This window comes from Rhinoraja longicauda, chromosome 15 (genome assembly GCF_053455715.1).
Source record: "Rhinoraja longicauda isolate Sanriku21f chromosome 15, sRhiLon1.1, whole genome shotgun sequence".
Lineage (NCBI taxonomy): Eukaryota > Metazoa > Chordata > Chondrichthyes > Rajiformes > Arhynchobatidae > Rhinoraja > Rhinoraja longicauda.
This window is the reverse complement of record NC_135967.1, coordinates 168,171-191,792: the sequence shown is the minus strand read 5'-3', so window position 1 is coordinate 191,792 and position 23,622 is coordinate 168,171. Positions and strand designations below refer to the sequence as shown.

Here is a 23,622-nt window from a genome sequence, read left to right as displayed (position 1 = left end):
CCAAATGCAGGAAAATGGGATTAAAATTAGACTGGTAACGGGCGGCGCGGACACGATGGGCCGAAGGGCCTCTTTCTGTGCTGTAGGACTCTATGACTCTATGACAAATAGGATAAGAGTTGCAAATTGTGAAGCTGGAGAATTGAATGTGACAGAGTCAAGTGAAGGTGAAATGAATCTTGAGTGGAGCATTAATACAGCCAAACGCTAGTTGTGTGCATTAAACTTAATAAAATGGTAACAAAATAGGATAAGGAGTAGGTCACCCAGCCCTTCATGCCTGTCATGCCCTTCAATGTGATCATGGCTGATCTGTCCGAGACTTCATCTTCTCATTGGTACCAGTTCCCCATTACCCTTAATTCCCCAAACATTCAAAAACATGCCAATAAAGTAGGCTTCTTCGTCATGGATGGAGGAGAGCATCTTCAGTTATTGGCTCTGTATTGGTCCAGGGACCAGTTTTGGTATAATTTCTGCTTAGTAGATTTGAAAGACTTTGAGTTAAGAGATGTGACTTGCTGCAGGATATTTGGCCTCAGACATAGAAACATAGAAAATAGGTGTAGGAGGAGGCCATTTAGCCCTTCGAGCCAGCACCGCCATTCATTGTGATAATCACATGACCCAATTCATTGGATGATCACAATTCATTGTGCCTGTGCCTGCCTTCTCCCCATATCCGTTGATTCCACTAGTCCATAGAGCAGGGGTTCACAACTTTTTTCATCCCGTTTACCCCTTTGCAACTTTTCGAAAGTAAATTTACCCCCACCCTGTTTTGTTCAGTAATTTGAGTTTACACTTCTACCATAATAAAGCAACTGACAAAGGGGAAATTTTAAAATACTGTTTTTAACATTATTATTTTAAGTTCAAAAAACAATAATAATAGCACATAACAATGTTATTTCACTTATTTATGAACAACTAATGATGAACAGATACCGGTATACCAGAACCAAACACAGTCAGCCAATATGTACAAATCCAGAATCAATAAACTTGATTTACCCCCTGTGTAGGTGAAATCTACCCCCTGGGGGTAAATGTACCCCAGGTTGGGAACCCTTGCCCTAGAGCTCTATCTAACTCTCTTTTAAATTCATCCAGTGATTTGGCCTCCACTGCCCTCTGTGGCAGAGAATTCCACAAATTCACAACTCTCTGGGTGAAAAAGTTTCTTCTCACCTCAGTTTTAAATGGCCTCCCCTTTATTCTTAGACTGTGGCCCCTGGTTCTGGACTCCCCCAACATTGGGAACATTTTTCCTGCATCTAGCTAGTCCAGTCCTTTTATAATTTTATACATCTCTATAAGGTCCCCTCTCATTCTTCTAAACTCAAGCCCAGTCTTTCCAATCTTTCCTCATATGACAGTCCCTTATGTTCTTACGGTTACAGTATTTATATGGCTGGTCTATTTAAGTTAATGGTGATCCCCAAAATGTTGAAGGTGGGGTCTCAGAGATGGTAACGCTGAGACCAAATAGTTAGACTCTCCCTAGTTAGAGTCATAGAGTCATACAACAGGCTCTTCGACCCAACTCATCCATACCAACCAAGATACCCCACCCATGCTAATCACGTCTAATGTTCATGGCATGCGACTGGGGCTGTTGCTTGGCCAGACTAAGAGACGGTTCTTCCAATCCCCAGTCTCCAGATATTTTCAGATGAGAGCAAAATGAGAGCACATGGTTTTGGGGTAGGGTGTTAACATGGATAGAAAATAGGTTGGCAGACAGGAAGCAAAGAGTAGGAGTAAACGGGTCCTTTTCAGAATGGCAGGCAGTGGCGAGTGGAGTGCCGCAAGGCTCGGTGTTGGGGCCGCAACTGTTTACCATATATATTAATGATTTGGAAGAGGGAATTAGAAGCAACACTAGCGAGTTTGCGGATGACACAAAGCTGGGTGGCAGTGTGAACTGTGAAGAGGATGTTAGGAGGTTGCAGGGTGACCTGGACTGGTTGAGTGAGTGGGCAGATGCGTGGCAGATGCAGTTTAATGTGGATAAGTGTGAGGTTATCCACTTTGGTAGTAAGAATAGGAAGGCAGATGATTATCTCAATGGTGTCAAGTTAGGAAAAGGGAACGTACAATGAGATCTGGGTGTCCTAGTGCATCAGTCACTGAAAGGAAGCATGCAGGTACAGCAGGCAGTGAAGAAAGCCAATGGAATGTTGGCCTTCATAACAAGAGGAGTTGAGTATAGGAGCAAAGAGGTCCTTCTGCAGTTGTACAGGGCCCTAGTGAGACCACACCTAGAGTACGGTGTGCAGTTTTGGTCTCCAGATTTGAGAAAGGATATTCTTGCTATTGAGGGCGTGAAGCGTAGGTTTACTAGGTTTATTCCCAGAATGGTGGGACCGTCGTATGTTGAAAGACTGGAGTGACTAGGCTTGTACACACTGGAATTTAGAAGGATGAGAGGGGATCTTATTGAAACATATAAGATTATTAAGGGGTTGGACATGTTAGAGGCAGGAAACATGTTCCCAATGTTGGGGGAGTCCAGAACCAGGGGCCACAGTTTAAGAATAAGTGGTAGGCCATTTGGAACAGAGATGAGGAAAAACATTTTCAGTCAGAGAGTTGTAAATCTGTGGAATTCTCTGCCTCAGAAGGCAGTGGAGGCCAATTCTCTGAATGCTTTCAAGAGAGAGCTAGATAGAGCTCTTAAGGATAGCGGAGTCAGGGGATATGGGGAGAAGGCAGGAACAGGGTACTGATTGAGAATGATCAGCCATGATCACATTGAATGTTGGTGCTGGCTCAAAGGGCCAAATGGCCTACTCCTGCACCTATTGTCTATTGTCTATTGTGTTAGGTTAGGTAAGGGGGAAGTGCAGCGAGACCTGGGTGTCCTTGTACACCAGTCACTGAAAGTTGGCGTGCAGGTACAGCAGGCAGTGAAGAAAGCTAATGGCATGTTGGCCTTCATAGCGAGAGGATTTCAGTATAGGAGTAAAGAGGTTCTTCTGCAGTTCTATTGGGCCCTGGTAGGACCACATCTGGAGTATTGTGTACAGTTTTGGTCACTCCTAATTTGAGGAAGGACATCCTTGTAATTGAGGCAGTGCAGCGTAGGTTCACGAGATTGATCCCTGGGATGGCGGGACTGTCATATCAGGAAAGATTGAAAAGACTAGGCTTGTATTCACTGGAGACTAGAAGGATGAGAGGGGATCTTATAGAAACATATAAAATTATAAAAGGACTGGACAAGCTAGATGCAGGAAAAATGTTCCCAATGTTGGGCGAGTCCAGAACCAGGGGCCACAGTCTTAGAATAAAGGGGAGGCCATTTAAAACTAAGGTGAGAAGGAACTTTTTCACCCAAAGAGTTGTGAATTTGTGTAATTCTCTGCCACAGAGGGCAGTGGAGGCCAAATCACTGGATGAATTTAAGAGAGAGTTAGATAGAGCTCTAGGGGCTAGTGGAATCAAGGGATATGGGGAGAAGGCAGGCACGGGTTACTGATTGTGGATGATCAGCCATGATCACAATGAATCGTGGTGCTGGCTCAAAGGGCCAAATGGCCTCCTCCTGCACCTATTTTCTATGTTTCTATGTTTCACACTTGGCCTCAAAGTCTTGATTTGACTATCTATTGCTTCTGTGATCTGCAGAGTTAATGAGTCGTGTCTCTTCATGAGAGAATGTGCATTCCTGGTCAGGAAAGAAGCTGAACATTTATTCATCCTTTGGCAGCTAGGATAAATACAATGGAAGTTTCCACATCACACACCATGGTGTGACCGGTATTCATGCCAAGCGCTGTACATGGTTCTGTACAAACGCTGTACAAGCGAGGCCATTTGGCCCTTCGAGCCAGCACCACGATTCAGTGTGAAGTGGCAGCGCTGCCCTGCAGCTGCAGCTCGCCGGCAGTCTATTTGTCTTTCTTTGTCTATTTGTTAGTGTTAGATGTATGAAATAGCCTATCTTTAGCTGTGTATATGTGGGGGGTGGTGGGGGGGTGGGGGAAACCTTTTAAAAAATCTCTTACTCAACGGAGATGCGACCCTTTCCGAGTCGTATCTCCGTTTGCGCTAAAAAAAAAATTAAACGTGGGGCCTTCCATCGCCCGCGGGGCCTTCCATCGCCCGGTGCGGCTCGGCCGCTGGACTTAACAGTGCCTGGTGCGGCTCGGACGCGGGGCCTTCCATCGCCCGGTACGGTCGCGGGACGGTTCAGCGCCAGGTGCGGCTCGGCCGCGGGGCCTTCCATCGCCCGGCGCGGCTCGGCCGCGGGACTTTACATCACTGGTGCGGCTCGACCGCGGGGCCTTCCATCGCCCGGTACGGCTGCGGGACCTAACATCGCCCGGCACGGCTCGGCCGCGGGGCCTTCCATCGCCCGGCGCGGCTTGGCCGCGGGACTTTACATCACTGGTGCGGCTCGGCCGCAGGGCCTTCCATCGCCCGGCGCGGCTCGGCCACGGGACCTAACATCGCCCGGCACGGCTCGGCCGCGGGACTTTACATCGCTGGTGCGGCTCGGCCGCGGGACTTTACATCGCTGGTGTGGCTCGGCCGCGGGGCCTTCCATCGCCCGGCGCGGCGCGGCCGCGGGACTTGGCTGCGCACGGTACGGCCACGGGGCCTTCCATCGCCCGGCTCGGCCGCGGGATGTTTCAGCGCCCGGTGCGGCTCGGCCGCGGGGACTTGGGCGTGGGGAAGAGAGCGGAAGTTTTGTTGCCTCCATCACAGTGAGGGGGTGTTTGGAGTCACTGTGATGGATGTTTGTGTTGGGGTTATGTGGCTTGTGTTTCTTTTTTTTGTGTGACTGCTGGTAACGTAATTTCGTTCGGTACCTCGGTACCGAATGACAAATAAAGCTCTGTATTCTGTATTCTGTACATGAATGTAGCCGTGAATACGGAAACCCCGCTCTGAAGGACGAGTGTTCATTCATTAGCGAGATGAACTTGATTTCCACAGGAAACCCACAGATTTGCAAATGCTTGCACCAGCTCAAATCATTTGCATAAGCATTCTAAAGATGTGTTAACTGTCAGCATGAGAAGATGGTAAAAATGATTGCAATTTAGTAAGTCTTAATGTCAATCTGAGAAACAAAAAACAGCTTTTGGGTTTTCTGGACATTAAGTAGCAGGCTGTCAGAATGCCCAAACAGATCAAAAAAAGACTGCTGGAAGAACTCGGATGCTGCCTGACTTGTTGACACCCTCCAGCAGTTACGTTTTGCTCCAGATTCCAGCTTCTTGTGTCTCCAAAAAAACTCTGAGATGAGCTATCAGTGTGGCAGGCACCACGCTAAGAAACAAATCACTTATAATATGATGATTTATGATAGTTTCTCTTCTACATCCCGCAGCTCCGCTCTTGCTCCCCCTCCCCCCACTCGCAACAAGGACAGAATCCCCCTCGTTCTCACCTTCCACCCCACCAGCCAGCGGATCCAACATATCATCCACCAACATTTCCGTCACCTACAACGGGACCCCACCACTGGCCATATCTTCCCATCCCCTCCCCTCTCTGCGTTCCACAGAGACTGTTCCCTCCGTAACTCCCTGGTCCACTCGTCCCTTCCTACCCAAACTACCCCAACCCCGGGCACTTTCCCCTGCAACCGCACGAGATGCAACACCTGTCCCTTTACCTCCCCCCTCAACTCCATCCAAGGACCCAAACAGTCTTTCCAGGTGAGACAAAGGTTCACCTGCACCTCCTCCAACCTCATCTATTGCATCCGCTGCTCTAGATGCCAACTTAGTTACATCGGCGAAACCAAGCGCAAGCTCGGCGATCGCTTCGCTGAACACCTGCGCTCGGTCCGCATTAACAAAACTGATCTCCCGGTGGCCGAGCACTTTAACTCCCCCTCCCATTCCCAGTCTGACCTTTCTGTCATGGGCCTCCTCCAGTGCCATAGTGAGGCCCACCGGAAATTGGAGGAACAGCACCTCATATTTCGCCTGGGCAGTTTGCAGCCCGGTGGTATGAACGTCGACTTCTCCAACTTTAGATAGCTCCTCTGTCCCTCCCTTCACCTCCTCCTTCCCAGATCTCCCTCTATCTTCCTGTCTCCACCTATATCCTTCCTTTGTCCCGCCCCCCTGACATCAGTCTGAAGAAGGGTCTCGACCCGAAACGTCACCCATTCCTTCTCTCCCGAGATGCTGCCTGACCTGCTGAGTTACTCCAGCATTTTGTGAATAAATCGATTTATGATAGTTTATTGTTTTCTTGTATTATGGTGGTGGGTTCTGTTTGGTTTTATTGTATTGTATATATTATTTTAATATTTGAATAAATATTTGTGATTAATTAAAAAAACAGAAACGTATCACACAATCTAATGGTGTGACTCTCCTGCACAATCTATGCTCAATTTTATGCCACCGTAATGCAAAGAAAATGTGAGTAGTCGCCATGTTTGATTGAGACCACCAACCTGTTTGGAGGTTCCATATCAGTGGTTTAGTTGGCTGATTAAATGTTTTTGTATTCTGGTTCCATATGCAGTCTTTATGTTTGCAACTTGGATTGTTTATTCCAGGATGCCAGAAGCTGAGAGGAGACCTGAAGGAATATATAAAATTATGAATGGCATAAGACATTGGTGCAGAATTAGGCCATTTGGCCCATTGAGCCTGCTCTGCCATTCTTTAGACTTTAGACTTCAGAGATACAGGCCAGGTACAGATACAGTGGGAAGTAGGCTATTTGGCCAACCACGTTTGTGTCAACCAGCAATCACCCTGTACACTGATACCGTCCTACATACTGGGGACAATTTTACAACATACCTAGGCCAATTAAACGACAATCTTGTACGTATTTGGAATGTGTATGGAAACCGGGGCACCTGGAGAAACCACACATGGTCACGGGAAGAACATACAAACTCCGTGCAGACAGCACCTGTAGTCAGGACGAACCCTGGACTCTGGTGCTGTAAGGCAGCAACTCTACGGATGCACCACCGTGCCACCCATTCAATCTTGACTGATCTATTTTTCCCTCTCAACCACATAGATAGGGTAGACAGTCAGAACTTTATCCTATGGTGGAAATGTCAAAGACGGAAGGTCTAGGGTTGCCAACTTTGTAACTCCCAAATAAGGGACAAAAGGTGAACTGATAATAGTGGTACAGCAGATATAATAGTGGCATTTAAGAGGCTTTTAGATAAGCACATCAATATGCAGGATGGTAGGGATATGGATCATGTGCACACAGATGAAATTAGTTCATCTTATCATGAAGTTCGACAGACACTGAGCTGAAGGGCCTGTTTATGTGCTGTATTTTTCCATGGTCTGTGTCCTACGTTATGTGTTTCAGCTTGTTTATTATTTTGAAATAGGGATAAAGTACTGTTAAAAGTTTAAATATTAGTTTACAATGTCAAATTAAATGTGTGTCGGGCTGTTTGCTGACCCTGTTTCAGTGTGTCAAGAGTCCAGAGTGGGACAGTGAGCACTGAAACACAGGCACTGGGCAACCTATGGTTTTACTTTCAACAAGAATGATTAAGCTTGACAGCAATTTCCTGCAATAAACCCACAACAAGTGTTTCCCCGAAATGGAAGCGCAGAATTGACAACACTGTTGCTATGGCCTTTTCTTGTGATTGGTATTGTTTCAGCTCAACCTGTTGAAGGCAGATGGGTGCATATTATCCTGTGCATGGAATCAAATCATCTTTCCCAGGAAGATTTAACACTGTGCTGTACATTATTTTCTCAGGAAAGGTGAGGGTTGACAACTGTCCCGTATTAGCCGTGACATTCTGTATATTGGGCTAAATTGGTTTGTCTCGTACGGGACTGCCCTTATCCCGTATTGGGCCCGGGGACCGCTGTAGGCCCGGACTGTGTAGGCCCGGACTGTGTAGGCCCGGGGGGTGCTGTAGGCCCGGACAGTATAGACCCAGAGGCCCAGGCGCCACCTAACGGAGATTGCGTAGCAACCTGCCTCCCGGCCCAGGCGGCCGACATTGGTGGAGCGGGAGCACGTGGCCGCTGGCTGGGTGAGGTCACATGGGGTGCGGGAACACCACCTTTTGTCCCTTATTTGGGAGTGAGAAATTTGGCAACCCTAGTGACAATCCAAATTACATCAGAAGGCCATTCATAAGGTCGTAAGGTCATAACTAGAAGGAGTATAATAAGAAACCAATTCCTGTTTAAATGCAGCAAAATTATTCCTTATGCTGATAAATATTTTGCAGAAAAATCTGCTTGCTATCACTTTTAGGTTTTATCTGTCCAGTAAATGCAATCTGGAGAGCACATCATATTTCAGTTGTTTGATAAATTACATTTAATCTCAATTATTAAAGCAGTGAATTTCAAACCCACTCACCAGCTCAATGAACAATCCAGTACCTGTACACGGAGGATGGAAGAGTTCTGGCTAGCAACTACTTTTAGTTTAGTTTAGTTTAGAGATACAGCATAGAAACAGGCCCTTCGGCCCATCGGGTCCACGCCGACCAGCAATCCCCGCACACTATCCTACACACTAGGGACAATTTACAATCTTTACTGAAACCAATTAATCTACAAACCTGAGTGTGGGAGGAAAAGGGAGCACCCGGAGAAAACCCACATGCTCACAGGGAGAACGTACAAATTCTGTACAGCCAGCACCCGTAGTCAGGAACGAACCAGGGACTCTGGCGCTGTGGGGTAGCAACTGTACTGCTGCACCACCGTGCCACACTCTAATCAAATCTAGTCAATTAAGATCACACGCCTAGCCCCAGCAGAACACCTTCAAGTTGCTGGTTCAGGGGCTTGGTATGAAAACTGGTGCTGTTCCGTTTGGTAGACTGGGAATTTTCTTCAGACGTACCCATTGGATATACTGTGTAAGCAGATCTCCTGTTGGTTTTGCCCATGGAAATTCCCAAAAGTACGATCAGCACTGTGGGCACATGGGCTCTGATTCTCTTGACATGGGGTAGGTGCAGCTAGCACAGCTACTAACTCACAGCGAAAGAAACCGGGACTCAATCCTGACCTTCAGCACTGTTTGTGCAGAGTTCATACGTTCTCCCTGTAACCACGTGAGTTTACTCTAGAGGCTCCCGTTTCATCCAACTTCGCAAAGTTGTGCGGGCCGGTGAATGAAATGACCATTGTCCTGCATTAATGTAGGAATGTGGTCAGAATAAAATGGGTGTTTGAGGGCCACCAGAGGATTTGTTTAAGGGTTTGTTTCTGTGTTGTATAACTCCAACTCTGTTGCATTTGTGAGAAAAAGGGCCATAGAGTTATGCAGCATAGAAATAGGCCATTTGGCCCAACTTGTCTGTGCTGGCCAAAATATCTCAGATAATCCCGTTGGCTTGCATTTGGTTTTTCTCCATCTAAACCTCTTCTATCCATCTACCTGTCCAAATGTCTTTCAAACTGTGTAATTGTACATACCTCTACAGTTCCCTCTGGAAGCTCATTCCATATACGCACCATGTGCAGGGTGAAAAAGTTGACCCTCAGCTCCTTTTTAAACCTTTCCCCTCTCACCTTAAATTTATGCCCTTTAGCTTTAACCTCCACTAGTTACAGGTTCAGAATAATATTTATAATGTGTTTACCTTCAACTGCAAATAAAACCAAATGAACCAACTGCTGTCCTGTTGCAAACTAGCGCCAACGTGATGTAGTTTCATCCAAACAATGCACTTTGTCTGATTATCAGAATGATTTGCACAATGTGTTCATGCTTGTTTCAATAACCAAAAGCAACATCATGATAAAAATAAAGCTTTGCATAAATAAAGCCTTGCATTTTTCATCTCTTTCTTGATGTTCCTACATACTATCATACAACTGAATCATCCTACCACAAGCAGAGAGCACTGTTCCCTCTCTCACCTCACTGGTAACCCTCGGACTATCTTTGATCAGGCTTTACTGGCTTTATTTCACACTAAACATTGTTCCCTTGCACTGTAAATGGCTCAATTAGAATCATGTATTGTCTTTCTGCTGACTGGATAGCCAGCAACACTGTACCTCTGTACACGTGACAATAAACAAAATTGAACTAACTACTTTACAACGATAAGGAACGTTCATAAAATTATTGTTACAATTTTGTAATATAATGAAAATTAAAAAATAAAAACTAAATACAGCCAAAACGGTACACGATAGCGCAACAATTTGAACGAAACTTGATACTGCACACCACAGGCGATGGTGAGTAACGTGCCCCTAAAATTGTTGTGCTATCGTGTACCATTTTGGCTGTATGGCTGTATTTCGGGAACATACAAATATATATATATACAAGATAGACAGACAGACAGACAGACAGACAGACAGACAGACAGACAGACAGACAGACAGACAGACAGACAGACAGACAGACAGACAGACAGACAGACAGACACAGACAGACACAGACAGACACAGACAGACACAGACAGACAGACAGACAGACAGACAGACAGACAGACAGACAGACAGACAGACAGACAGACAGACAGACAGACAGACAGACACAGACAGACAGACACAGACAGACACAGACAGACAGACAGACAGACAGACAGACAGACAGACAGACAGACAGACAGACAGACAGACAGACAGACAGACAGACACAGACAGACAGACACAGACAGACACAGACAGACAGACAGACAGACAGACAGACAGACAGACAGACAGACAGACAGACAGACAGACAGACAGACAGACACAGACAGACAGACACAGACAGACAGACAGACAGACAGACAGACAGACACAGACAGACAGACAGAGACAGACAGACAGACAGACAGACACAGACAGACAGACACAGACAGACAGACAGACAGGCAGACAGACAGACAGACAGACAGACAGACAGACAGACAGACAGACAGACAGACAGACAGACAGACAGACAGACAGACAGACAGACCACAAAAAGTAAGGAAATTTGTGTTTGGTAGATTATTTCTTTGTTGTAACAATGCTTATCATATCATATCATATATATACAGCGCGGAAACAGGCCTTTTCGGCCCACCAAGTCCGCGCCGCCCAGCGATCCCCGCACATTAACACTATCCTACACACACTAGGGACAATTATTTACATTTTACCCAGTCAAATTAACCTACATATTGCTTCTTGGCAATAAATCTTATACCGTTGGAAAGACTGTTTATTTCCCTTTTAAATGGTGCCACATTTGTAAAGAACATGCATTTGTGGGATGAGCAGCAGAGCTGAGTATGTGGGTTGCGCCCATGAAAAATTTGCCAAATCTTCTCTGCCAATGCCAAACAGCTTATTCTGCCATTGACTCTTGTTCGGTGTTGTTTGGTGGATTGGATGATTGAAGTCTGAAGAAACAAGACATATTGGCAATTTAACAATTTATTCATTTAATAAACAGGAGCCTCAGTAGCGTGTGGAAGAACCATACACAGCCACAACAGCCTGGCACCTCCTCCTCATGCTGGTCACCAGCCTGGTCACACACTGTTGTGGGATGGCATCCCATTCTTCAACCAGCATTTGTCGCAAGTCAGCCAACGTGGTTGTGTTGGTCACTCTGGCACGAACAGCACGCCCAAGCTGATCCCACAAGTGTTCAATGGGGTTGAGGTCAGGACTGCTGGCAGGCCATTCCATCCTCTCTACTCCCAAATTCTGGAGGTAGTCTCTGAGAAACCCTGCTCTGTGGGGGCGAGCATTGTCATCTTGGAGGATAGAGTTCGGTCCCAGACTGTGGAGATATGGGATTGCCACTGGTTGCAGAATCTCATCTCGATATCTCTCTGCATTGAGATTGCCTCCAATGATGACAAGCCTCGTTTTTCCAGTGAGGGAGATGCCGCCCCACACCATCACACTGCCTCCACCAAAAGATGTTACTCTATCGGTGCAGCAATCAGCATAGCTTTCTCCGCGTCTTCTCCACACTTTGACCCTATGATCCAACTGCCGTAGGCAGAATCTGGACTCATCGCTGAACATAACGTTCCTCCACATGTTCAGGTTCCAGTGCACGTGTTGCCGACACCAGCGCAAACGGGCCTGACGGTGAAGGGCAGTCATGGCAGGCCTCCTTGCAGCCCTATGAGACCGGAAATCGGCTGCGTGCAGTCTGTTCCGAATTGTCTGGGCAGAGAGCCGTCGGCCATATCGTCCTGCAAACCTTGACTGCAAATCTGTAGAAGACAGCCTACGGTTCCTAAGTGCTGACAGGGTGAGGAAACGGTCTTCTTCGGGTGTCGTCTTCTTGGGACGCCCACTTCGCGGCCTGTCTCTGACATCCCCCGTTATATGGAACTTGGCCTTCACTTTGGAGATGGTACTAGGGCTCACTCCAAATAATGCCGCAACTTGGTTTTGCGGAACACCAGCTTGAAGTTGCCCTATCGCACGGGCCCTATCCAGATCAGTCAAACGTGGCATGCCGATTCTTGGAGCAGACACCTACTGACCACTGTGGCAGGGCCCATGCTCACAGATGCTGCCAATCAGGTGCCAATCAGGCACCTGATTGTCAGCACCTGGGGGTACCAGAAGCTCAAAACAAGAGTCAATAGCAACAGCAGAATAAGCTGTTTGGCATTGGCAGAGAAGATTTGGCAAATTTTTCATGGGCGCAACCCATATACTCAGCTCTGCTGCTCATCCCACAAATGCATGTTCCTTACAAATGTGGCACCATTTAAAAGGGAAATAAACAGGCTTTCCAACGGTATAAGATTTATTGCCAAGAAGCATTGTTACAACAAAGAAATAATCTACCAAACACAAATGTCCTTACTTTTTGTGCTATGTAGATAGATGTTTAATTTAGTTTTGTTTATTATTATTGTCATTTGTACCAAAGTCCAGTGAAAAGCTTTTGTTGTGTCCTATATAGTCAAAGAAGAGACAATACATGATTCCAATCGAGCCATGCACACTGTACAGATTGCCATCCACACTGTACACTGTACATGATAAAGGGTATAACATGTCTTGCAAGATAAAGGAAAAGTTCTTACTTGCAATAAAAATCAGGGAATAATGAGTGAACATAGAACATAGTTAAACTTGTATGTTGAACATAATCAGACAGATTTGAAGGGCATTGATTATGAGAGCAAAGTTATATGCAGGGAAGGAGGAAGAGACGGACAAGGTGAGAATGTGAACCATCAGCCAGCCAGCCTCTGATCACAGGGGGTATGGAAACACATTCCACTACTCGTCTTTATCACAATCCTCATTTGTAAATTGGGCACATCCTAGATGACGACTAGTTTGCTAACATGTTGCATTTCTACTTTTACTCGTACAGATATCAGAAGCAAGTTTATACGTATCGAATCTTACAAGATGAGGAAGGGTTTCTGGCTGTACAGGTAGGCTGAATGCTCACAACCTGATGTTTGTCTCTTATTAACTAGTTAACTACTCAGATCACATTGTACAAGAGAGTGTGTGTGAGTGCGAGAGAAGAGGGCGGGTGCATCTATGTGCATTTTTCCATAGTGCAAAAGGAAATTCTGAACAAAAGTAAACAAATAAAGCGTTATATTTACCGACAAGGTAATTATTTGAAATGGAAAATTCAATTATTGAGGAACGGCAATTCAGCCACTGTAGTAATCCTGACAGGACAGTCTGAAGAAGGGTCTCGACCCGAAACGTCACCTATTCCTTTTCTCCAGCGATGCTGCCTGACCCGCTGAGTTACTCCAGCATTTTGGGTCTATCTTCAGAACAAAACTGCATCTTGTTTAGCCTCCATTTCACATGCAACTCAGAAAATATTTATAGCTGGTCTTTCAAATGAATGAATGAATGAATGAATGAATGAATGAATGAATAAGTTTATTGGCCAAGTATGTGCATATACAAGGAATGTGCCTTGGTGCTCCGCTCACAAACGACAACGCAAACATACAGTTAACAATTAAGAATAAAGCATAACCACATCAAAACAATAAGGATACAACATGTGGGTGAAAATAAACCAGAGCAAAAAAGAGACTACAGACTTTGGTTATTGAGTAGAACTACTACTCGTGGGAAAAAAAGCTGTTTTTATGTCTGGCTGTGGCTGCTTTGACAGCCCGGAGTCGCCTTCCAGAGGGGAGTTCCAAATCTACTCCACTGACCATATAAATTGCTAGATACGGAATGATATGGAGACGATGTCTCGCTTTTCAATGAGTCTGTCTCATACTCTTCCTTTACTATTGTGTCATTTTTATTTCTCCAAATATATATCCAGCTCCTTTTTTGGATAAATATGCATGCATAATTTTCTGAATATCTCAATGTACATCCCCTGACTCTAGGCTGTTGCCACTAATGTTCAGATCAATAAAGTAGATAATATACCAACTAACATAAGCACCTACAGATCTTCACATCTGACCCTGTTCTTTTCTACCCAGGTGTGAGCTCAGTGGCTCTCCAGTCCATTGTTCAGTCCTGAATTCCTTTTCCTTTTCCATTGTTAGAGCCATAGATTCTTACAGTGTAGAAACAGGCCCTTCGGCCAACTTGCCCACACCAGCCAACATGTCCCATCTACACCAGTCCCACTTGCCTGGATTTGGCTCATATCCCTCTAAACCTGTCATATCTATGTACAGTCTAAATGTTTCTTAAATGTTGCAATACCACCTGCCTAATTGGTCGTGCCTAATTGATAGTTAAATTATTGTTGAAAATGATTATTATTAAAAATTGAAAATTATTATTGAAATAGGAACACCTAGACTGGCATTAGTAATGTGATAATGGAATGTAATAAGAAGAACTAAGCAGGGCGGTCACGGTAACACAGCGGTAGAGTTGCTGCCTTACAGCGAATGCTGCGCCGGAGACCCGGGTTCCATCCCGACTACGGGTGCTGTCTGTACGGAGTTTGTACGTTCTCCCGTGACCTGCGTGGGTTTTCTCCGAGATCTTCGGTTTCCTCCTACACTCCAACGACGTACAGGTTTGGAGGTTAATTGGCTTGGTAAATGTAAAAAATATCCCTAGTGGGTGTAGGATAGTGTTAATGTGCGGGGATCACTGGTCAGCCTAGACCCGGTGGGCCGAAAGGGCCTGTTTCTGCGCTGTATCTCTAAACTAAACTAAACTAAAATAAGTAATTTAGAATTCAAATAAATATGGTTAAAACTGAAATGGATTGTCTAACAATTGATTTACTTGGTGTGTCCATCTGTTTGAGGCATGAGTTGAGAGTTCACAAGGGTTTTTGCTGTAGATTTCCAGCTACATTTGGGAAACTCTTGTTTGGGAGTTGAACGTTTGGCATTCCCCGTGTGCTACATGGGTGTTGTGAATAGCACTAATGTGGCGACTCCCAAGGGTCGGGCCATACCATACCACTACCGACCCCTCGGCACGGGAATGGACCAGTCCAGGGGGGCGGTCCTGGACTAGGTATATAAGGACAAGGTTTTGGGCACGAAGCTATCCCAGCAGACTCGACCCGTCTGGTAACTGAGTAATAAATCAAACGCCCCAAAATACCCGGCTCCTTGCCTTTATTTCGGGCCTCTCTCGACGCGCCACACTAACACCAAAATGGAAACCACAAAACAGGCATGAAATTTAGACATTTAAAATGGAAAGCGTGAAACGAAGATTCAGCAAGGAACTGCAGATGCTGGTTTAACCCAAAGATAGACACAAACAGTTGGAGTAACGCAGCGGGTCATACAGCATCTCTAGAGAAAAGGAATAGGTGATGTTTCGGGTCGAGACCCTTCTTCAGAGGGATGATTAAAACGTCACCTATTCCTTTTCTCCAGTTATGCTGTCTGACCCGGTGAGTTACTCCAGCTTTTTGTGTCTATCTTCACCAGGATGTTGCCTGGGCTTTCCGGCTTGAGTCCGGCTGGAGAGGTTAAATAGGTTGGGACTTTTTTCTTGAGACCATAGGAGGCTGAGGATCACCTGAATGAGGTGCACAAGATGATTACAAGATGATTCACTGGAATTTAGACGGATGAGAGGGGGTCTTATAGAAACGTATACAATTATAAAAGGACTGGACAAGCTAGATGCAGGAAAAAATTTCCCAATGTTTTTTTTTTTTGTTTTTTTTTAATATAAAAGTTTTATTCCAAAGAAAACATACAAACATACTAAGCAAAATGTGATCAAACAAAAGCCGCCTGTATCGGCAGTTTACAAAATAAACAATTATCACATTAAAATCCCGCCATCTCTGTCAACAATACATTCAACCCCCCGCGGCGACCAGCGTTCCCGGAAGGCCTCCAGAGTCCCCGTGGACACCACGTGTGCATGTTCCCTCTCCAGGGACACCGCGCGCACGGACGTAAGCCCGGAACAGGGGTAGGCAGCCGACCTCTGTGAGGCCATCGACTGCCTGCTGCCTGGACCCGCGGATGGCCATCTTGGCCAGGCCCAGGAGCAGACCGACAGGGAGACCCCCTCCTCCCTCCTGACCCTCCCCCCTCTGTACCGGGTGCCCAAAAATTAAAAGCGTAGGGCTAAAATGGAGCCAGAACTTGAGGAGCAGCCCCTTCAGATACTGGAACAGGGGCTGTAACCTCACGCATTCTGTATACAAATGATACACGGTCTCCTCCTCACCGCAGAAGCGACAGGCGGCAGACGAGACCGTGAACCGGCTCAAGTACCTGTTACAGGCTATAGCCTTATGCAACACTCTCCACCCCAGGTCCCCGATGTAAAGCGGGAGGACCCCCTTATAGAGAGACCTCTACTGGGGACCGCTCCCGCCGTCAGGTGGTAACACGGACCGCCAGGGCATGTCTGGACGGAAGACGAGAGCGAGGAAGTAGAGAGTGTGCAGGAGCAGCCTGTACAAGACGCACCTCTCCGCGTCACGGAACGGCACGCTGGGCATCTGGGAAAGGCGGCTCATATTGCGTGGGGCCGGCTCTCGGGAAGGGACCCGGGCCGTGGGCCCGATGAGCAATTCCGACGGAGCGGGGGTAAGCCCGGTCGGAATCGCTCCACGCACACGCCTCTCCTCGACACCCACCGTGACAGGGTGAGGACCGGCCCCCCTCACAACCACAGCACCCCCCTCCCCCTGAGGAGCAGCGCCCTGGCTGAAGGTGACCAAATTCCTGGCTCTCAGGAGATCACGGTAAAAACCAGGCAACTCCCGCCTAGCGCGCTGACTCATGCCCGCTACCGGGAGCCGTGATCCCTCCTGGAGGCAGCGTCCCCGGCAGAAAAAGTACGTGGCCAGCGAGTGCCATCTGGGAGGGCACTCGGAGTACACGTACCTCCGCAGGGTCCTGAGTCGGAGGGCTGCCACCTGAGTGCGGACACAGAACAGCGCCTGACCGCCCTCCTCCAACGGGAGACTCAGAACCCCAGCAGAGACCCAGTGGTTCCTCTCACCCCAGAAGAAGTTAACTAACCTCCTCTGTATCATGGCGATGAAACGAGAGGACGGGACCAGTGTGGCCAGCCGGTACCACAGCAGAGAGGCCACCAGCTGGTTTATGACCAAAGCCCTACCCCGATATGATAACACACCAAGGAGGCCTGACCAGCGCCCCAGACGGGCGACCACCTTCGCCTCCAGCTCCTGCCAATTCGCCGGTCAAGCCCCCTCAGTGGGACTCAGGTAGATCCCCAGATAGAGGATGTGCGTGGTGCTCCACGCAAAAACTGCCATCTCCTCCGTCAGGGAGTCCACCTGCCACTGACCCACCAAGAGCCCAGCACACTTCCCCCAGTTGATCCTGGCGGAGGATGCGGCTGAGAACACCCGCTGGCACTCACGCATCCTCCGCAGGTCAACCGGGTCGGTGAACATTAGTAGCACATCGTCGGCGTAGGCCGAGAGAACCACCTCCACCCCCGGCCCCGGCAAAGCCAAACCTGCCAGCCGCCTCCGTAGGAGGCACAGGAATGGCTCCACACAGAGGGAATAAAGCTGGCCGGACATGGGGCATCCCTGACGAACCCCCCTCCCAAAGTGAATGGGAGCCAACAAAGAGCCATTGACCTTGACCAGGCACTCTGCAGCAGCGTATAGGGGCCGGACCCGGGCCACGAAATGCGGTCCGAATCCAAACGCCCGCAGAGTCCCGAGAAGGTAGTCATGTCCCACCCGGTCAAACGCCTTCTCCTGGTCAAGGGAGAGAAAGGCAACTGACTGACCAGCCCTCTGGCACAGATGGATCAGGTCCCGGACCAGATGGATATTGTCCTGGATGGACCGGCCCGGGACTGTGTAGGACTGGTCAGGGTGGATCACATGGGACAGCACGGGCCCCAGGCGATTGGCCAATGCCCGTGCAAAGACTTTGTAACCCGTACTGAGAAGAGAGACAGGGCGCCAGTTCTTCAAGAGGCGGAGATCGCCCTTCTTGGGCAGCAGGACGACGACTGCCCTGCGCCACGAGAAGGGCATCTCCCCGGTCGCCAGGCTCTCCCCCAACACCTTCACATAGTCGCCCCCCAGGACACCCCAGAAGGCTCGAAGAAACTCCACAGTCAGCCCATCCAGCCCCGGAGACTTGCCCCTACTGAGCTGGTGCAGGGCACCAGTCAACTCCTCCAGAGTTAGGGGATCATCGAGGCGCTCGGCCACCTCTTTGCACACTATGGGTAAGCCCTCCCACAGCACCCCTTGTGCCTCCCCACTAGATGTACCCTCGGAGAACAGAGTGTCATAGAATGACCTAACTGAGGCACCGATCCTCTCCGGATTCGTGACGGAGGAGCCATCGTCCGCAAGCAACTCGACAAACTGCCTGCGGGCACCTCGGCACTTTTCCAGGGAGAAGAAAAAGGGGGAGGCGCGGTCCAGATCGTGCAACATCTGGACTCGCGACCTCACATACTATAGTGAGCTTCATTTTGAATGCGCACAAGAACTTTTACCAGCCCCCCGTGAAGGAATGTAGCCTCCCCGAGCCCTCTGCCCTTTCTTTAGGGACTTAGAAAGCTCTTGGAGCTGGTGCCGCTCATTTTTCAATAAACCTGCCTCGTTCTCCTCCCCCTGAAGGATGGCATCAATGGACTGCAAGGGTACCGTCAGGTCCGACCAGCGGTCAACAGCCAGATCTGCCTTATTCCTCTTCCCTCTGCTGTCCCTCAGAAACTTCCGGAGTTCCCAGATATCAACGAGCCGAGACACGGGGCTGCAGGTGGGACAGTCCATCAACTCACTGTCGCTGGACTCCACGTCCCCCTCCTCCTCCCACTCAATGTCTGAGCCCGAGTCTGGATAGTTCTGACTCCCAGCCGCCTCGCTCACCCCTCCCTGTGAGGTGGGCGGGTCGGCCACATCACCCGGTCCCTCCTCCGTCACCATCCCACCCCCAGGATCAGTGACGGGGGCAGGTACCGGTACCTCTAACTGTGGCAAGCTGCCTGGTAAATGGCCAGGCTCCCGCATACCCCCACCGCCCTCTGTAACCGGATTGGGGGCAGTGATGTCGGAGGAAGTCTCTGGGGCGGGCAGTCAGCGGGCTTGTCTAGAGTCCGACCAGAGGACACGATCCGAAACGACCCTGTCCTCCTTCGCACCCAGGGCACCCGCCCCAGCACCGTCACCCAGAAAGTCCCGCCATCTACCTGCTCAACCTCTCCAGCCTTCAGACCCTTAGGGTCCTCAGGCTTCCCTGGGCTAGGCTCAGAGGTGAACTCGATAATATCTACTGCCGGGGGACCCTCATTAAGGTGACCTTCTGCCTGGCGTCCCGCTTGAATGTTCTTCTTATTATTTTTAGCTTTCATCCTCTCCTGACTCTCCCAGTGCCCCTCATCCACCCCCCACACTCCACCGGCATCCTCCGCCACAGGTACGGGACATGGGGGTGGTGGGGGAATGGGGGTTGGGGGCAAGGGAACAAAGTCATCACGGGCCACCGTGGTAGAACCAGCAGCCCCAGATGGGCCAGCACTGCCTTCCTGGGCCACCTTGGTAGAGCTGGCAGCCCGGGTCCTGGGACAATTCCTGCGGAAATGCCCCACTTCTTTGCATGCATGGCAGCGTGCTTGGCCCGTGTTCCAAAACACGCGATAGCAGAATCCTTCCCATTCAACCTCAAAACTCCCCTCCATATCAATCCCCTGTGCCAGCTGTATGTACACGCGGCGATTGAACGTTAATACATGCTGCATCTCGGGATCATCCAACCTATGCAACAGTTTGGTGGGCCCAGACCGCACCTCCCCCAGCTTAGTTACATGTGGGAGCAGGAGCACGTCCGGAACATAAGGGGGAACGTGGGACAGCATGACCGGCAGCACGGGCCGTCCCCATGGGTCCACCACCATGTAAATCCCAGCCACCGTGATCCCCCTTTCCAGTGCGGTAGCCACCGACTGCTCAGTCTTTAGGATGACAACAGCCTTCCCACTGACCACCGCGCCTGCGATTATGGCCTTCTTGCCAACAATCTCCCCCAGCGCGGTTAGCACAGCCTTGAAGGTAATGTTGCCCTGCAAGGTCACTTTCACCCCGTGTATACGCCCCAACGACTCATGGCCCTCAGTCACGGAGACTGCCGACCGTACGGCAGATGCATAACTCTGAGGGGGCCGCCATCTTTAGGGCATGGAAACAAAACAAAATGTCTCAGTATTTTATAAGTCAAAGCAGTCTTTCTGTTATTGCTGCACCTCCATGCATTTGCAGCAGTTTAAAGTCTTGTGAAGGCTTTCCTGGCAAAGCAACAGAAGCAGTCTCCTGATAAGATAGGGAAAAGTCCGTGCCAATCCTCCCGTAGTAGAAAAAATGGAGCTTCCGGTGGCTTCTTCCCCAGGTCTCGGTCGCCTCCCCGGCTTCAACGAAAATCCAATGCACTGTTGCCGTACTTACCCGGCACACCTGGACCGGGCAAAGTTGGTGAGGGAGGGAGCTTTCCGATGCTACAGACCACAAACTCAGCTCCCACCAGTTCAAGTGTAACGTGACCTTCCGCCAGCCACTGCTGCTCCTACGACTTTCAGAAACACGAACAAATCCTCCCTAATTAGAGGACTCTTTCAACAAAGAGAGTCTCTGCTTTCCGACAGAACTCCAAAAAGCAAATTCTGACTGCTTTCGTTTGTCCTCGACAAACAAATCCTTCGAAAGTAATCAAATCCTCACAGCCAGTGCCAGACACCCACGTCCGATCCCGACTACGGGTGCTGCCTGTGTGGAGTTTGCACATTCACCCTGTGACAGTGTGGGTTTCCTCCAGATGCTCCGGTTTCCTCGCACATCTCAAAGAAGTGAGAATTTGTAAGTTAATTGGTGTCTGTAAATATCCCGAGTGTGTAAGGAGTGGATGAGATAGTGGGACAACATAGAACCAGTGTGGTCAGCGTGGACTCGATGGGCTGAAAGGCCTGATTTCCTGCTGTATTTCTGAATTAAAAGTAAACTAACAGTTTTTGTTTCTCGGTAGTAAACATGCAACCACTTCAACGATCCATTTCCACCCAAAGTTTGATAATTCATAGCCATGTGCAGAATAGTAGCTGGGTGTGGGATCAACTTCCTTCAAGAGCAAATAGGAAATGCTAATAGTGCATCTTATCTACTTACAGGATTTAACAGAAAAATAAGCATTGAACTTTGCAAAAATGAAGGCGTGTGGTGCCTCCAAATAAATAGCACCCATAAATAAGTGGATGAAAGGTATACACAATCAGAAAACTATTTGTTTTAGGAAATTGCCTTAACGGAAAATTTAAAACACCCTGGCCCAATAAGAACGGCCTGTGCCGGTTTCTTTAGACAGCGGAAATTGCGTTTAAACTGTTCAGTAAAATTGAAACTGCGATCTCAAGCAGGCTTTTGAAAACAAACTGAAACTGAGGGAAGACCTGTTTATATTTGAAAATTGTGACTGTGCTTTCTGGGCCCAGAGGACTCGGATTAAATTGAGTTGAGTTTAGTTTATTATTGTTAAGAGTACCGAGGTACAGTGAAAAGCTTTTGTTGCGTTCTATCCAGTCAGTGGAAAGACAATACATGATTACAATCGAGCCATTTCAAGTGTATAGATACTTTCATGTGTTTTCCTGACACAAGTAGTTTTGTAATAACAGATATCTTTTATGCAATTGTTGATTGATGCTGTTGATGTAAGTTGTTCTGCTTGGGACATATGGCACTAAAACACTCGACTCTTGACTCTTGCTTCATGTACATCCCCTTTCATTCCTGCAAAGATCAACACTAAATAAATAAACCAAATAATGTGCCATTCACATGCACCTCCTGCTTTTATGTTTCTTGGTAGAGGTTGTTGATTGAGTAGTCTTGGTGGGTAACTGCAGTGACATATTTCATTGCTTTGTTGATGATTAATAGTGTAAACAAGTAAGCATGCAGGTACAGCAGGCAGTGAAGAAAGTTTCACTGGCCTTCATAACGAGAGGATTTGGTATAAGAGTAAAGAGGTCCTTCTGCAATTGTACAGGGCCCTAGTGCGACCACATCTGGAGTATTGTGTGCAGTTTTGGTCTCCTAATTTGAGGAAGGACATCCTTCCTATTGAGGCAGTGCAGCGTAGGTTCACAAGGTTAATCCCTGGGATGGCGGGACTGTCATGAGGAAAGATTTGAAAGACTGGGCTTGTCTTCACTGGAATTTAGACGGATGAGAGGGGATCTTATAGAAACGTATAAAATTATAACTGGACTCGACAAGCTAGATGCAGGAAAAATGTTCCCAATGTTGGGGGAGTCCAGAACCAGGGGCCACAGTCTAAGAATAAAGGTGAAGCCATTTAAAACTGAGGTGAGAAAAAACTTTTTCACCCAGAGAGTTGTGAATTTGTGTAATTGTGAAGTTGTCCTCTGCCACAGAGGGCAGTGGAGGCCAATTCACTAGATGAATTTAAAAGAGAGTTAAATAGAGCTCTAGGGGCTAGTGGAATCAAGGGATATGGGAAGAAGGCAGGCACGGGTTACTGATTGTGGATGATCAGCCATGATCACAATGAATGGCGGTGCTGGCTCAAAGGGCCAAATGGCCTCCTCCTGCACCTATTTTCTCTGTATTACTGAGCTGGTTTGAATGTTCTGATGGTGTAACCTAGGGAGTGAAGGCAATGATCTTCCCACAGTTTAGGAATAGAGGGTGGAAGTTAGCATTCTATCACAAGAAAATGTCCCAGCTAGAGCAGAGAAGCTATGAATGGATTTAAAGTAAAGATGAGGGTATTAAAGTCAATTCACTGCATGAATTGCTAAGGGAATTAAGCAAATGCATGAATGGTAGACAGTAGCTAAGTTTTGGAGGTGATGTGCGATGAGTGCTGGGGTTAGGAGAAAGCCTGGAAAAAGTAACCCATGTGATGACAAATAAACTGAGTTACAAGATTATTACAGATAGTTTGAAAAGTTCATTTGATGATGAAATACCATGAGGAGGATTTGGAAAACAAAATTCTTGCCGAGAGATTAGATTGGTTATGGGATGGCCATGGCTGTATCTTGTTCCATAAGGCTGCAGAGTAGAGGTTAATGCTTGATCCTCAGTAAGTTAGTGCCTGTCCTGACCAATGGCTGTGCAAAATTCATTTCTACAGATGTCAAACAAATAGAAATAACAGAAGTGGAGTAGATAGCACAGTCACAACTTTATTCATCAATTTAATCCAAGTGATTGAGGGCACATTGGTCAAAGAGTTGATCTCATCTAATATAGACA

The 23,622-nt window shown here is 47.9% G+C and overlaps 1 protein-coding gene across 3 annotated transcripts in view; it reads left to right on the top strand.

Annotated features, from left to right (window-relative positions):
* Window positions 1-23,622, top strand: part of LOC144600467 (phosphatidylinositol 3,4,5-trisphosphate 5-phosphatase 2A-like) — a 220,950-nt gene that overhangs the window by 54,083 nt on the left and 143,245 nt on the right. For all 3 annotated transcript variants that reach the window (XM_078412087.1, XM_078412085.1, XM_078412086.1), the window contains exon 3: window positions 13,282-13,345. In XM_078412087.1, the coding sequence (XP_078268213.1) occupies window positions 13,282-13,345 (64 nt within the window). The remainder of the gene's footprint in view (window positions 1-13,281; window positions 13,346-23,622) is intronic.